This window comes from Brachyhypopomus gauderio, chromosome 8 (genome assembly GCF_052324685.1).
Source record: "Brachyhypopomus gauderio isolate BG-103 chromosome 8, BGAUD_0.2, whole genome shotgun sequence".
NCBI classification, from domain to species: domain Eukaryota; kingdom Metazoa; phylum Chordata; class Actinopteri; order Gymnotiformes; family Hypopomidae; genus Brachyhypopomus; species Brachyhypopomus gauderio.
In genome coordinates this window covers 19,953,093-19,966,159 of record NC_135218.1, presented here as the reverse complement: position 1 = coordinate 19,966,159, position 13,067 = coordinate 19,953,093, and the positions used below count along the sequence as shown (strand labels likewise).

At 44.9% G+C, this 13,067-nt stretch overlaps 1 protein-coding gene across 2 annotated transcripts in view; it reads left to right on the top strand.

The window, feature by feature from the left end:
- The first annotated feature begins 4,066 nt into the window (after positions 1-4,066).
- Positions 4,067-13,067, top strand: part of sema5bb (sema domain, seven thrombospondin repeats (type 1 and type 1-like), transmembrane domain (TM) and short cytoplasmic domain, (semaphorin) 5Bb) — a 40,991-nt gene continuing 31,990 nt past the window's right edge. The window contains exons 1-2 of one of the 2 annotated variants that reach the window (XM_077015194.1): positions 4,084-4,173; positions 12,877-12,943. In XM_077015194.1, coding sequence (XP_076871309.1) covers positions 12,933-12,943 — 11 coding nt within the window. In that variant the 5' untranslated portion in view covers positions 4,084-4,173; positions 12,877-12,932. Of the gene's footprint in view, positions 4,174-12,876; positions 12,944-13,067 lie in introns of both variants that reach the window. The other variant, XM_077015192.1, reaches the window with a different exon arrangement.

The window sequence follows — 13,067 nt, the reverse complement described above, 5'->3', positions numbered from 1 at the left end:
TAGCACTGACATCTGCTGTAAAAACACATACAGAGAGACACATGTAGGTCTATCAAAACCATTTCTGGCAACTGTGAAATGTTCTGTGAAGCACATGAAAAGACTAAAATCAGCCTGATATACTCCTCTGTGTGGATGTAGATGTCTGTGGATGTTAAATACTGACAGTATGGAGGCAGAGGTTTGGCCTTACACAGGGTGAACACATTCACCTCAACCAGGAGCATGTGGATCTCTGGACTGTTAATATCCCAGACAGATTTAAAACTACCAAAGGGGAAAAACACAAACTGTCCCACCACTGTGTTCCACATACATGTGTGTGCAGAAGGAGAGTGAAGACAGTAGCTTCATGGGCTTATGATGGATGAGTTGTCATTGTTTTATGTCTACACCTGCCCAAAGGATTTACACACAGTTCCTCACTGCATATTTAATTTACATCTGATATAATCAAATAGATCCAAAGCTCATTCATTCTGATTTGATACACTTGAACTTCATTTAGGGCGTACTCACACTAGGCACGGTTTGCTCGTTCCGTGCTGGGGCCCGGTTATCCCCCCTCCCCACTCCCCCTCTGGCCTGCACTCACACTGGCTTCAGCAACCCGGCCCGAGCACGCTTACGTCATCACAACGCCGCTTTATTTGGAAAAAAAGCGCGCTCGCACAACACTATGGAGTTCACGATTCTCTTTTTATTGTATTTGGAGTCGTTTTGGGAGTGCAGAAACACGGTGCAAGCACAGATTTATCGATAATTTAACACAACGATTGTCTGCTAATCGCTTTGCCGCTATGCAGGGTTGCCAGGTCATACAAAAATATCCAGCCCAAAGTCAGTGTAAAATCCGCCCCTCAGAAGCCTAAACTAGCCCAAAGCCCAAAGTTGTTGAGCGGGGGGGGGGGGGGGGGGGGGGGGTGGCGAGTGTAAGTTGTTGAGCGGGGGGGGGGGGGGGGGGGTGGCGAGTGTAAGTTGTTGAGCGGGGGGGTTTGTCTACCGGAAAAGCAGTGTTGCAGTGTTACAATTGAGACTATTTAGGTATTATATCGCCATCAATTCTTATTTTTGACTTCTCAAAAGTAGCCCAAAAAACCGCACCCCGCGACCCCCGAATTTTTACCCGCGGAAGGAGTTTCAAACAAGCCCAATTTGGCGTGAAAACCGCGAACCTGGCAACACTGCCGCTATGACTGTTTAACGTGAGCATCGCATCACTGACGTCATGTTTGAGTTCCAGCGAAATGAACCAATCAGACGAGGCACCAAGCGGGCCCGGGCACGGATAGCGCTCACACTAGAAGCGAACCGTGCCCGAGTCCACATGAATCGTGCCCTGGCCCACCTCTTCAAGCGGGCCCGAGCACGGTTAACTGATCCGGGCCCGGGCACGGTTGGAGCGCTCACACTAGCCAAACGAACCGTGCTTCGGCAGGCAACCGTGCCCGGGCCCGGATCACAGAGCCTAGTGTGAGTACGCGTCAGAAAAGGGGACTGAAACCACAAATGGCAGCACAGAGGGTTAGGGTTAGGGTTACTAATGACAGCACAGAGGGTTAGGGTTAGGGTTACTAATGGCAGCACAGAGGGTGAGGGTTAGGGTTACTAATGGCAGCACAGAGGGTTAGGGTTAAGGTTACCAATAACAGCACAGAGGGTTAGGGTTAGGGTTACCAATGACAGCACAGAGGGTTAGGGTTAGGGGTACCAATAACAGCACAGATGGTTAGGGTTAGGGTTACCAATGACAGCACAGAGGGTTAGGGTTACCAATGACAGCACAGAGGGTTAGGGTTAGGGGTACCAATAACAGCACAGAGGTTTAGGGTTAGGGGTACCAATAACAGCACAGATGGTTAGGGTTAGGGTTACCAATGAGAGCACAGAGAGGACTGACACCACCAGTGACTGCACAGAGGATCTTGTGCAGTGTGGTTCCACCCATCCCAAGGTCATTTAATATGGGTGACAGAAGAAGGGTGACATCACGAGCACACACACACACACACACACACACACACACACACACACACACACACACACACACACACACACACACACACACACACACACACCTACTCTAAACTACTCTACACACACACACACACACACACACACACACACACACACACACACACACACACACACACACACACACACCTACTCTAAACTACTCTACACACACACACACACACACACACACACACACACACACACACTGCTTGTTGTGTCTCTCTATACTATTTTTTCTATGTTCAGACCTGATGTTTTGTCTCAGTCTCACACTGAGTGCTGTTTAGGAATCTTAAATAGTGCTGCTGGCTATACAGAACACCAGAAGACCATTAAGAGAAGTGATGAGTAATAGTAACAGATAACAAGATGAACATCCCATAATAATCAACCCTCACAGTTTCTCAGACTATTGTTAATACCACTGTATTGATCATCTGTGTGTAAGAGACACCAAGAGAAAAAAGACAGAGGGACAGAGAGGGAAATAGGGTAGGGGTAATCTAAAATTATTAAATCATTATCACTATTCACTAAATGTGAAAGTACTATTAAATCACTAGCACTATTCACTAAATGTGCTTATTCCTGCTATTTCATGCTGATTATCAAGTTAAACATGAGTCAGATGAGCAGTTGTGAGACACATAAGGAGGACACTTGTCCTGAGAGCAGTGATGAATGGGGTGATGAGTTCTCTGTTGTGTCTGGTAGAACAGGGACAGGATGGTGGTGATGACTTCTCTATAGTCTTTCTGTAGAACATCACACACAGTCTGGCTTCACAAACACACGACTTTGCACAGTCAGACATACATCAGCCAAGATGCTTTTGGCATCATCACATACAATCTGATGTGTAATGGGTGTTAAATCACTGAAATCACAGCATACGCCCTGATCCAGCATCATGAAAACACCATCACATACCCGTCAATGACAGCAGCCTGTCCAAACTATGTGATATCTCAGAGGACATGACAATGGTGCATATATGTTCATATTCTCGAACACATAATGACATAATGGCTTTAAGGTGCAGTGATTTGCATCAATATTTTTCTTTGAAAATCTTTCTCTCGCCCTCTAAAATGTGCATTCAGAACTTTGAGAGATCAGGAGACATACTCCAAAATAGTCTAAGGTGAAATCTCACATCTGAGTTAAGCCACATTTTGCCTGACTGCGTTTGCACAGATCTAACATGAAGCGCGAGGGGTAAAAGTTTATTCACACCTGCAGGGCACGTTCTGCTTCACAGATCTCGCGCTCCTGGCCGATACAGGGAACATGTGATAATACAACATATGCTAATACAGTGATGTATTTGGAGCCCATAATCTAACAAGTGCTTGTTTTCTCTGTTTCTCTCGTTATTTCTGCCGAATAACAAGTTTGGCCTCAGACATGCAATTTACGGAAAATAATGGATCATCTGTGTCTCAGAAGGTGAGTGTGGCAGTCTCGCGCGCTATGCAGCAGTACATCCTTTGCGTGCTTGAGTCTGGTCACGTCTGAGCGCTGTTACGCGCAGGTGAAGTTTCCTAAAACTCTTTATTTTAACTGGACCACTGTGCTAATGAAACCAGCTTCCATGCACTACTGTCCAAACCAAAAATCAAATTTACTCTCAGCTATCAGGAATAAAAGTATAATGTTGATTGTTTAGTCTGTTTATATTCTTTCAAGCAGTTTTAGGCACGCAGGGTCTACTTTAAAACTTACACGGAAACGAAACGATAATTTATTACTGTAAGAGGTTATACACGTATCTGTACCTTCCAGCATGGCAGTGCTGTTCATAGGTTAGTCGTACTACAGATTCATGTTGGGAGTGGCTACTGTTGCAGAAGGGGGTCGAGGGCCATTTATTTATGTTGCTTCAAAGTAAAGTATGATTTTTTGGACCAGGTTATAATTAATCTACTTTTGAGGTAAAAAGACCAAAAGTTTTCGTACTGAATAAACTGCGTCATGACCAGTAAAACTCTCATTTGTCTTCTAGGGGTTTTGCTGAACCCCCCGTGGTAGAGTTGGCTCGCTCCTGTAGCAGGCAGTGCCGTCGGGGAGCGGAGGCGCGAGACGCCGCGCTGCTGTCAGTCCGTCCACATCGTACAACCTGCGTGAATCCGCCCAAAGTCAGATGGTCGTATCCAGGTAATGCGCTCAGCGTTATAATTGCAGCCAGTGTGTACTCATACGCAGTTCAAATAGAAGTGCAGACCTCACTGGTTAACTCAGTTTAAACTTTAAAATGCAAACCTTATCACTGGTCATAGGAAACCGTCCAAGTTAAAGTCTGCAGAAAGCGCTATAGTTTCAGATAGACCTGTTTTTCAAAATATTTTAATTTATAGGTTTTGCGCCAGATAAGTGTTAGATGTTGACTTTGTGTCTTTTCTGTACATTCTGCGTACTGAGCTATAAGCCGTTTGCCTCCACGTCTTGAGTCACTGTTAACGGGTCTGGTGTTGTAACTAACATCCATTTTCAAAAGTATCTTACGCTGCTGAGCACGTTGTTTTCCATGCAAAAGCAGGTTTGATAACTCTTTACGAGACACTAAGTGGCAAACACAAGTGCGGTGTCCTGATTTTGGCCCCGAACTGCGCGCCGCTAGAGGGCAGTGGCGAGCACCTCATCTCGGACTGCAGGTGCGCCCGATTGTGCTGGCTGGTTTACCTCGGTGTTGTCCATGGATCTCTGTTCTTCACGCGGCCTGAACCATGAAACACGCTGAAGGTTTTCAATGTTTGGCAACCGCTGATTCTATGAAGAAGTCTGTCTGGTGGTTCATGCTCCATGTAGGCTAAGCTCCGTGATAAGTTTTGTGGCACACTATTGGCATCTTATAATTAAAACAGTGATGAATGTTTCCATACACAGGTGGACTATACGAGCGATTGGAGCTATAATGACTAGTGAATCTAAGGCTAAATATAAGTCTTTATAATTAACATAAAAAATGTAATTAACTTTGATGTTTGAACAACCAGATAGCCTGTCAGCCTGTTCCGGTACATCCAATTACCGCATGTGTACTGGCGTGACTGTTCTCAGGTCTTAAAGCTCTGTCCATCTGTCTGATACATTCATGTCAAAATGCATTACCATTCAGATCAGTCTCACTAATATTTATAGGGAATACTGTCTATTTGTCAGAGGGTGACTTATGGTCAAACGCGTCTGATTTACTGCTGGCCTAATATTTCACAGACAGCGCCTCACGGGGCCATGAATATTCAAGGGAATGCATACTGTCTGGTCTATTTCAGTTAGATTTCTGAATTGTTGCAGGCTCTGCTTTTCATATGGTAATGAGACGTTACAGGGCTCGATGCTGGTGAATGTATGACTGCCCTGCGTGACTAACACACGGCGTGTCATACCGCTGGCATAGAGTGAAGAGGGGACTCTGGAGGCAACATATCAGGGTTAACCACTCAACTGCTCATATATCAGGGTTAACCACTCAACTGCTCATATATCAGGGTTAACCACTCAACTGCTCGTATATCAGGGTTAACCACTCAACTGCTCGTATATCAGGGTTAACTACTCAACTGTTCGTATATCAGGGTTAACCACTCAACTGCTCGTATATCAGGGTTAACCACTCAACTGCTCGTATATCAGGGTTAACCACTCAACTGCTCATATATCAGGGTTAACCACTCAACTGCTCGTATATCAGGGTTAACCACTCAACTGCTCATATATCAGGGTTAACCACTCAACTGCTCATATATCAGGGTTAACTACTCAACTGCTCGTATATCAGGGTTAACCACTCAACTGCTCATATATCAAGGTTAACCACTCAACTGCTCATATATCAAGGTTAACCACTCAACTGCTCAGGTTTAATCACTCAACTGCTCATATATCAAGGTTAACCACTCAACTGCTCATATATCAAGGTTAACCACTCAACTGCTCGTATATCAGGGTTAACCACTCAACTGCTCAGGTTTAACCACTCAACTGCACACATATTTGGGTTAACCACACAACTGTTCACATATCAGAGTTAACCACTCAACTGCTCATGTATCAGAATTATCAAATAAACTGGTTGCCCAGTTGCCCATTGACACGATAGTGGCATGGTACTGGTAGTGGGTGTTGGTTGTATAGTAAGAGAGTTTATCACACTCATCTGTGTCAGAATTTGTATACATGGCCCTGAGGCAAAAAACAGATCACTTATGAAAAGTTACGAGTGTGGTTAGCACAAATTGTAAATGTCTAGTGGTAATAGAGACAGAGAGTCTAAGAGGGTCTTTTTGTGTGTGCATGGGTCACGGAATAGTGAACCTTTGGTCATGGAATAGTGAACCTTTGGTCATGGAATAGTGAACCTTTGTGCACATGCAGCTGTTAGGCCAGTTTGGCCAGCCACTAATGTGGATTCTGTGATTCTGTGGTTCAGTGGTTCTGTGGATTTGTGGTTCTGTGTGCAAAGTTGGATGTGAGAGAGATTGTGTGTAGCAGGTGCAGTGGAGCAGTGTTTTCTCTCTGACAACTGTGTGAATCGTGTAAACTCACTTCCCTCTTAATACAGTCTGTCAGACAGAGGTGTGTCATCCATCTCTCTCATCTCTCTCTCTCTCTCTCTCTCTCTCTCTCTCTCACCATGTGTATCTCTTGATCTCATCTGTGACTTTAACACATCCTGCAGTCTTCAGGCATAAGTGAAAAAGAAACATGTTTGTATTTTTGTGAACTATGATTAGAGATTAGAGAGGACTGTTATGGTGTAATAACAGTTATGGTGTAATTGTGTGTGTGTGTTGGGGGGATGTATAAAACTCTCATATTTAGATTTTGAATGAGAGTCGAATGGATGTGTGTCCATTTCAAGCTCTCCAATATCACTGGTGTGTTTCCCTCACACTTTCCACTAGAAACATGATGCCAGCACATGTGTCTCGGAATGCTTGAGTTTGTCAGACTTATAGTTATAATTCCAGTCACAGTTAAATATCCAGTCACAGGTTGTTGTTAGTATTATGCAAAAGATACAAGTTATGACTAAATAATCTAATGAACATGCAGCCAGCCTAAACCAACATAGTGTAGTAAAAATAGTAAAGACCCTACATGGTCAAATGCCAGTAAACCTGTGTAGTCAAACACCACCCAAAGAGCCATGACCGTGTAGGCTAGTCTACATGTTCTCCTGCGGCCTGTAACATATTTTCAAAAGCCTAAAATAACAACTTTTTTAATAACAAAAGCATATTGTTGGCTCAGGCATGGCTGCTGACAGCATGTTATTTTCTCTGTATCACCATGACATGAACGATTTTCGCTGCTGAAAATCAAATGTATATGCAGCTGGAGATGCAGTAGCACATGCAGGCCTCATCGTGCGTGCAGAGCAGCCCTATCAGGGAATGACACACACGTCCTTCATACAGGTCTACATTCTACTTTTAGAATCTTATTTTAAAAGACAAACAAAAAACCCAATAAACAATAACAGCCAAGCCGAAGCAACAATGTTTCCTAAAAGACATTATTGATTTGATATTGATGTTGATTTAGTATAGAAAAATTATCCATAAATGTAAACTTCGTCACACTCGTACGCCACACTCGCACACCATACTCATCACACTCGCACACCATACTCATCACACTCGCACACCACACTCATCACACTTGCACACCACACTCGTACGCCACACTCGTATGCCACACTTGTATGCCACACTTGTATGCCACACTTGTACACCACACTTATCACACTCGTACACCACTTATCACACTCGTACACCACACTCATCACACTCGTACGCCACACTCATCACACTTGTACGCCACACTCGTACACCACACTCATACACCACACATGTACACATTCGTATGCCACACTCATAACCCACACTTGTACACCACACTCGTATGCCACACTCGCACACCACACTCATCACACTTGCACACCACACTTGTATGCCACACTCGTATGCCACACTTGCACACCACACTTGTACGCCACACTCGTATGCCACACTTGCACACCACACTCGTACGCCACACTCGTATGCCACACTCATCACACTCGTATGCCACACTCATACACCACACATGTACACATTTGTACGCCACACTCATATGCAACACTCTTACGTCACACTTGTACGTCACACTTGTACGTCACACTCGTATATGTCACACTCATACGCCACACTCGTCACACTTGTATGCCACAGTCGTCGCACTCATATGCCAGTCATATACCACACTCGTCACACTCGTACGCCACACTCGTATGTGACACTCTTATGCCACACTCACACGCCACACTCGTCACCCTTGTATGCCACACTCGTACGCCACATTTGTGACACTTATACGTCACACTCGTACGCCACACTTGTGACACTTATATGTCACACTCGTATGCCACACTTATACGTCACACTCGTACGCCACACTAATGAAGTTTCTGAATGCACGACACTGTGTGGGAAAAGGCAAAAAAGGCACAGGAGACTAGAATAAAAACTTTAAAAGTGTTGTCTGGGACCCTAAGAACATGTCCACTTTACCACCATTAAAACATCCAGGAAGTGCCCCACCCAAACAAAAAACACTAACTCAACCCAACAGACTAACCCCCCAACACACTAACCCAACCCAACACACTAACCCACCAAAAACACTAACCGAACACACTAACCCAACCCAACCAACTAACCCACCAATACCCTAACCCACCCAATACACTAACCCACCCAATACCCTAACCCTAACCCTAAACCTGGACACCAGTGCCTCTGTGCAACTGGCCACTCAGCAGCCTATGGGCAGACAGGGAGATGAGCAGGGGGAGCAGCGTGAGGGGTGTGTGTGGTGGATACATGTGAACAGGGTGGAGACCCTCACCTACACAGAAGTGCAGATGTCTCCACACAGAAACTGATTAATGCTTGGAGTTTTAGGAGAGCCAGTGGGAGGAGCTATAGAGGGAGTTTGTCTGAAAGTCAGTTGAGCAGGAGACAGACACCCATAGATCCCTATGGGGGGGTGTAGGAGACACTGTGGGGCTTGTTTGGAGGGGTGAAACAGTTTGTTATTAAAGCAAATATTTCTGTTTGCAGAACAGAAGGTCTGTGTGTCAGACGCTGGAGCCTGTTAGACCTTCAGCTTTTTAAGCAGCGTATCAACCTGCATAAGGAGTCCAAGATCTTTCCCACTCTACCTGGACATGTGGGTTTTTCTATGTGTACGTGTGTTTGTTTGGATTGTGTTGCATCACCAACTGTGACTTCAAATATTAATTTATTGAACATGTGAAAATTCTGAGTATATTTTGAATGCATTTCTGTGTGTTTAACTGCCAAGTCCTTCCTGTGTGCTTTGATTGGCTGCACTCTAAAAAGTGTTTGAAATCTACTGCATAGACAAGGTTCAGTGTGTGTTACTGTGGAGGTCTGGTTAAGTGTGTGTTATTGTGGAGGTCTGGTTGAGTGTGTGTTACTGTGGAGGTCTGGTTGAGTGTGTGTTATTGTGGAGGTCTGGTTGAGTGTGGGTTATTGTGGAGGCCTGGTTGAGTGTGTGTTATTGTGGAGGCCGGGTTGAGTGTACAGACTGAACAAACTGAGACTTAGTGTGACGACGTCTGGGATGAGGAGCTGCCTGGATTGGCTACACACAAACACACATCATAGTAGTCTCATAGTACATAAAACTGTACATCACTGCGCATCACACAGTACATCATATTGTACAGCACACTGCATCACACAATACATCACACAATACATCACACTATACATCACACTGCACATCACACAGTACATCACACTGTACAGCACACTGCATCACACAATACATCACACTGTGCATCACACTGTACATCACACTATACATCACACTGCACATCACACAGTACATCATACTGCACATCATACTGCACATCGCACTGCACATCATACAGTACAACACACTGCATCACACATCACACTGTGCATCACACTGTACATCATACTGCACATCATACTGCACATCACACAGTACATCACACTGTATGTCACACTGTACATTATGATGCGCATTACACTGTACATCACACAGTACCTCACACAGTACATCACACTGTACATCACACTATACATTATGATGCACATCACACTGTATTTCACACTATACATCACACTGTACATGATAGCACTCTGAGAAGGATGAATTAGGCCTTCTTGAATGTCTTTTAAAGCAAAAGTTTTTAAAAAGTGAAACTCCAGAGCTGTTTATCATCTGTGCTCCACTGGGTTCTGCTAAGTCTTATAGTAATATTGTGTTCTGGGTCTGATTGTAATGGTGTGTATTGCATCTGATTGTAATGGTGTGTGTTGGGTCTAATTGTAATGGTGTGTGTTGGGTCTGATTTCCATGGTGTGTGATTGGTTTGCTGGGTTGTGTAAGTCTATATGAACACTATACACAGCACAACTCCTCAAACAGTGCTGTATATGACACAACACAACTCAGTACACAACACATCACAGCACAAACACTATTGATCCCTATTAAGTGCCCTTGGAGGTGGCACTGCACACCGGGTCCAGATCTCAGCAGCACAGGCCCCAAAGAGGCTCATACTGCACATGCTGAGCACATTTTAAATTAAACATAAAGATACACAAACATTAATATGGCAATGGACGTTTGACACTGAGACAGCAGGTGCAGGAATGTTCTTCCCATGACTGTGTGTATTTCCTCTGGTGTTTCCTTCCACATTCCACACACATAATCTCCATGTCCCAAAATCCACATGTTCCAAAAATATGGAGGTTAAGGTAAAAATTGGCTACCATAAAAAAACAACCCTGGCGAGTGTGAGTGTGTGTGCGTACCCAGTGGTGGATGGCGTTCTGTTCTTATAGCCAGTGGTGGATGGCGCTCTGTTTTTATACCCAGTGGTGGATGGCGCTCTGTTCTTCTACCCAGTGGTGGATGGTGCTCTGTTCTTATACCCAGTGGAGGATGGCGCTCTGTTCTTTTATCCTCATATATTTATTTATAAACACGTTTCTGTTCCAAAAATACTTCTTTCATTTTATTCTAAAATAAAATAACAAGATGCTTTTTACTGTTGCCGTTTTCTGAAGTGTTCTCTGTTTCGGATGAACAGGCTCTTGTAATGGCCTTCAGTAGCCATGTAAATATTTGTATGCATCTAACTACTTTAAAAACAGCTGGGAGGCACTGGGCTTCTGGGTTGAGATAAAAGCAAAAAATTTATCAAAAAAGAAAACATACCTACATATGGACGTGAGGAGGTGAAAGCTGTGCGTGTTGCTAATGTGCAGTGCGTGTTCCTTGTGCATGTTTCTAGTGTGCAGTGCGTGTTTCTAGTGCATGTTTCTAGTGTGCAGTGCGTGTTTCTAGTGTGCAGTGCATGTTTCTAGTGCATGTTTCTAGTGTGCAGTGCATATTTCTAGTGCATATTTCTAGTCTGCAGTGTGTGTTTCTAGTGTGTGTTTGTAGAATGCAGTGCTTGTTTCTAGTGTGCAGTGCGTGTTTCTAGTGTGCAGTGCGTGTTTCTAGTGTGCAGTACATGCTTCTAGTGTGCAGTACATGTTTGTAGTATACTATGCATGATTCTAGTGTGTGATGTGATCCCACCAGAAGGATCACATCACAGGGAATGTTCTAGGATCAAATTTGGTCTCACCTCCTGTCATGCAGGTAGTGGGGGAGCAGACAGTGATGAGTGTGTGGAGCAGACAGTGATGAGTGTCTGGAGCAGACAGTGATGAGTGTGTGGAGCAGACACTGATGAGTGTCTGGAGCAGACAGTGATGAGTGTGTGGGGCAGACAGTGATGAGTGTGTGGAGCAGACAGTGATGAGTGTGTGAAGCAGACAGTGATGAGTGTGTGGAGCAGACAGTGATGGGTGTGTGGAGCAGACAGTGATGGGTGTGTGGAGCAGACACTGTGATGAGTGTGTGGAGCAGACAGTGATGAGTGTGTGGAGCAGACAGTGATGGGTGTGTGGAGCAGACAGTGATGGGTGTGTGGAGCAGACACTGTGATGAGTGTGTGGAGCAGAGAGTGATGGGTGTGTGGAGCAGACAGTGATGGGAGTTTTGAGCAGTCAGTGATGAGTGTGTGAAGCAGACAGTGATGAGTGTGTGGAGCAGACAGTGATGGGTGTGTGGAGCAGACAGTGATGAGTATCTGAAGCAGACAGTGATGAGTATCTGAAGCAGACAGTGATGAGTATCTGGAGCAGACAGTGATGAGTATCTGGAGCAGACAGTGATGGGTGTCTGGAGCAGACAGTGATGGGTGTCTGGAGCAGACAGTGATGGGTGTCTGGAGCAGACAGTGATGGGTGTCTGGAGCAGACAGTGATGAGTATCTGGAGCAGACAGTGATGAGTGTGTGGAGAAGGGTGTCATGCCAGTGTGGGTGTCAGACCAGTGTGGGTATTTATAATTGCCTTTCTCTTAGACACACACACACACACACACACACACACACACACACACACACACACACACACACACACACACACACACACACACACACACACACACACACACACACACACACACACACTGTGACTGTTGACTAATGACCCTCCAGCCCCCTGAGAAAGTTTACAGTTTGGGTTTCATGGGTCTCACTGCTTCAGTGCACACATCACCAGCTCTGTCTTATCCAGAGACACAGAGATACTAAGTCAAACAACACCCCCCCCCCCCTCTCTCCCTCTTCCTTTTCATCACTTTTTCTTCCTCTCTCTGCTTCTTCCTCTCACTTTTTCTTCTTCCTTTCTCTCCATCTCTCTCTCCCCCCCTCCCCTCCTCCTCCCCTCCCTCTCTCTCTCCCTCTGTAAGGTTTAAAGCAGTGGTGATGTGTATTGGCTGATGTTCACTGGTATGAGTCCACGTTGATGCTCTCTTGGTAAGTCTGATGGTTTTCTGGTTGTTTCATGTCTTCCTGTTCCATTCTCAGGTGTGTGGTGTGTGTGTGCTGCAGGTACCTGGTGTACCATGGGAAATCTGTTCCTGCTCTGTTCTAATGTGTG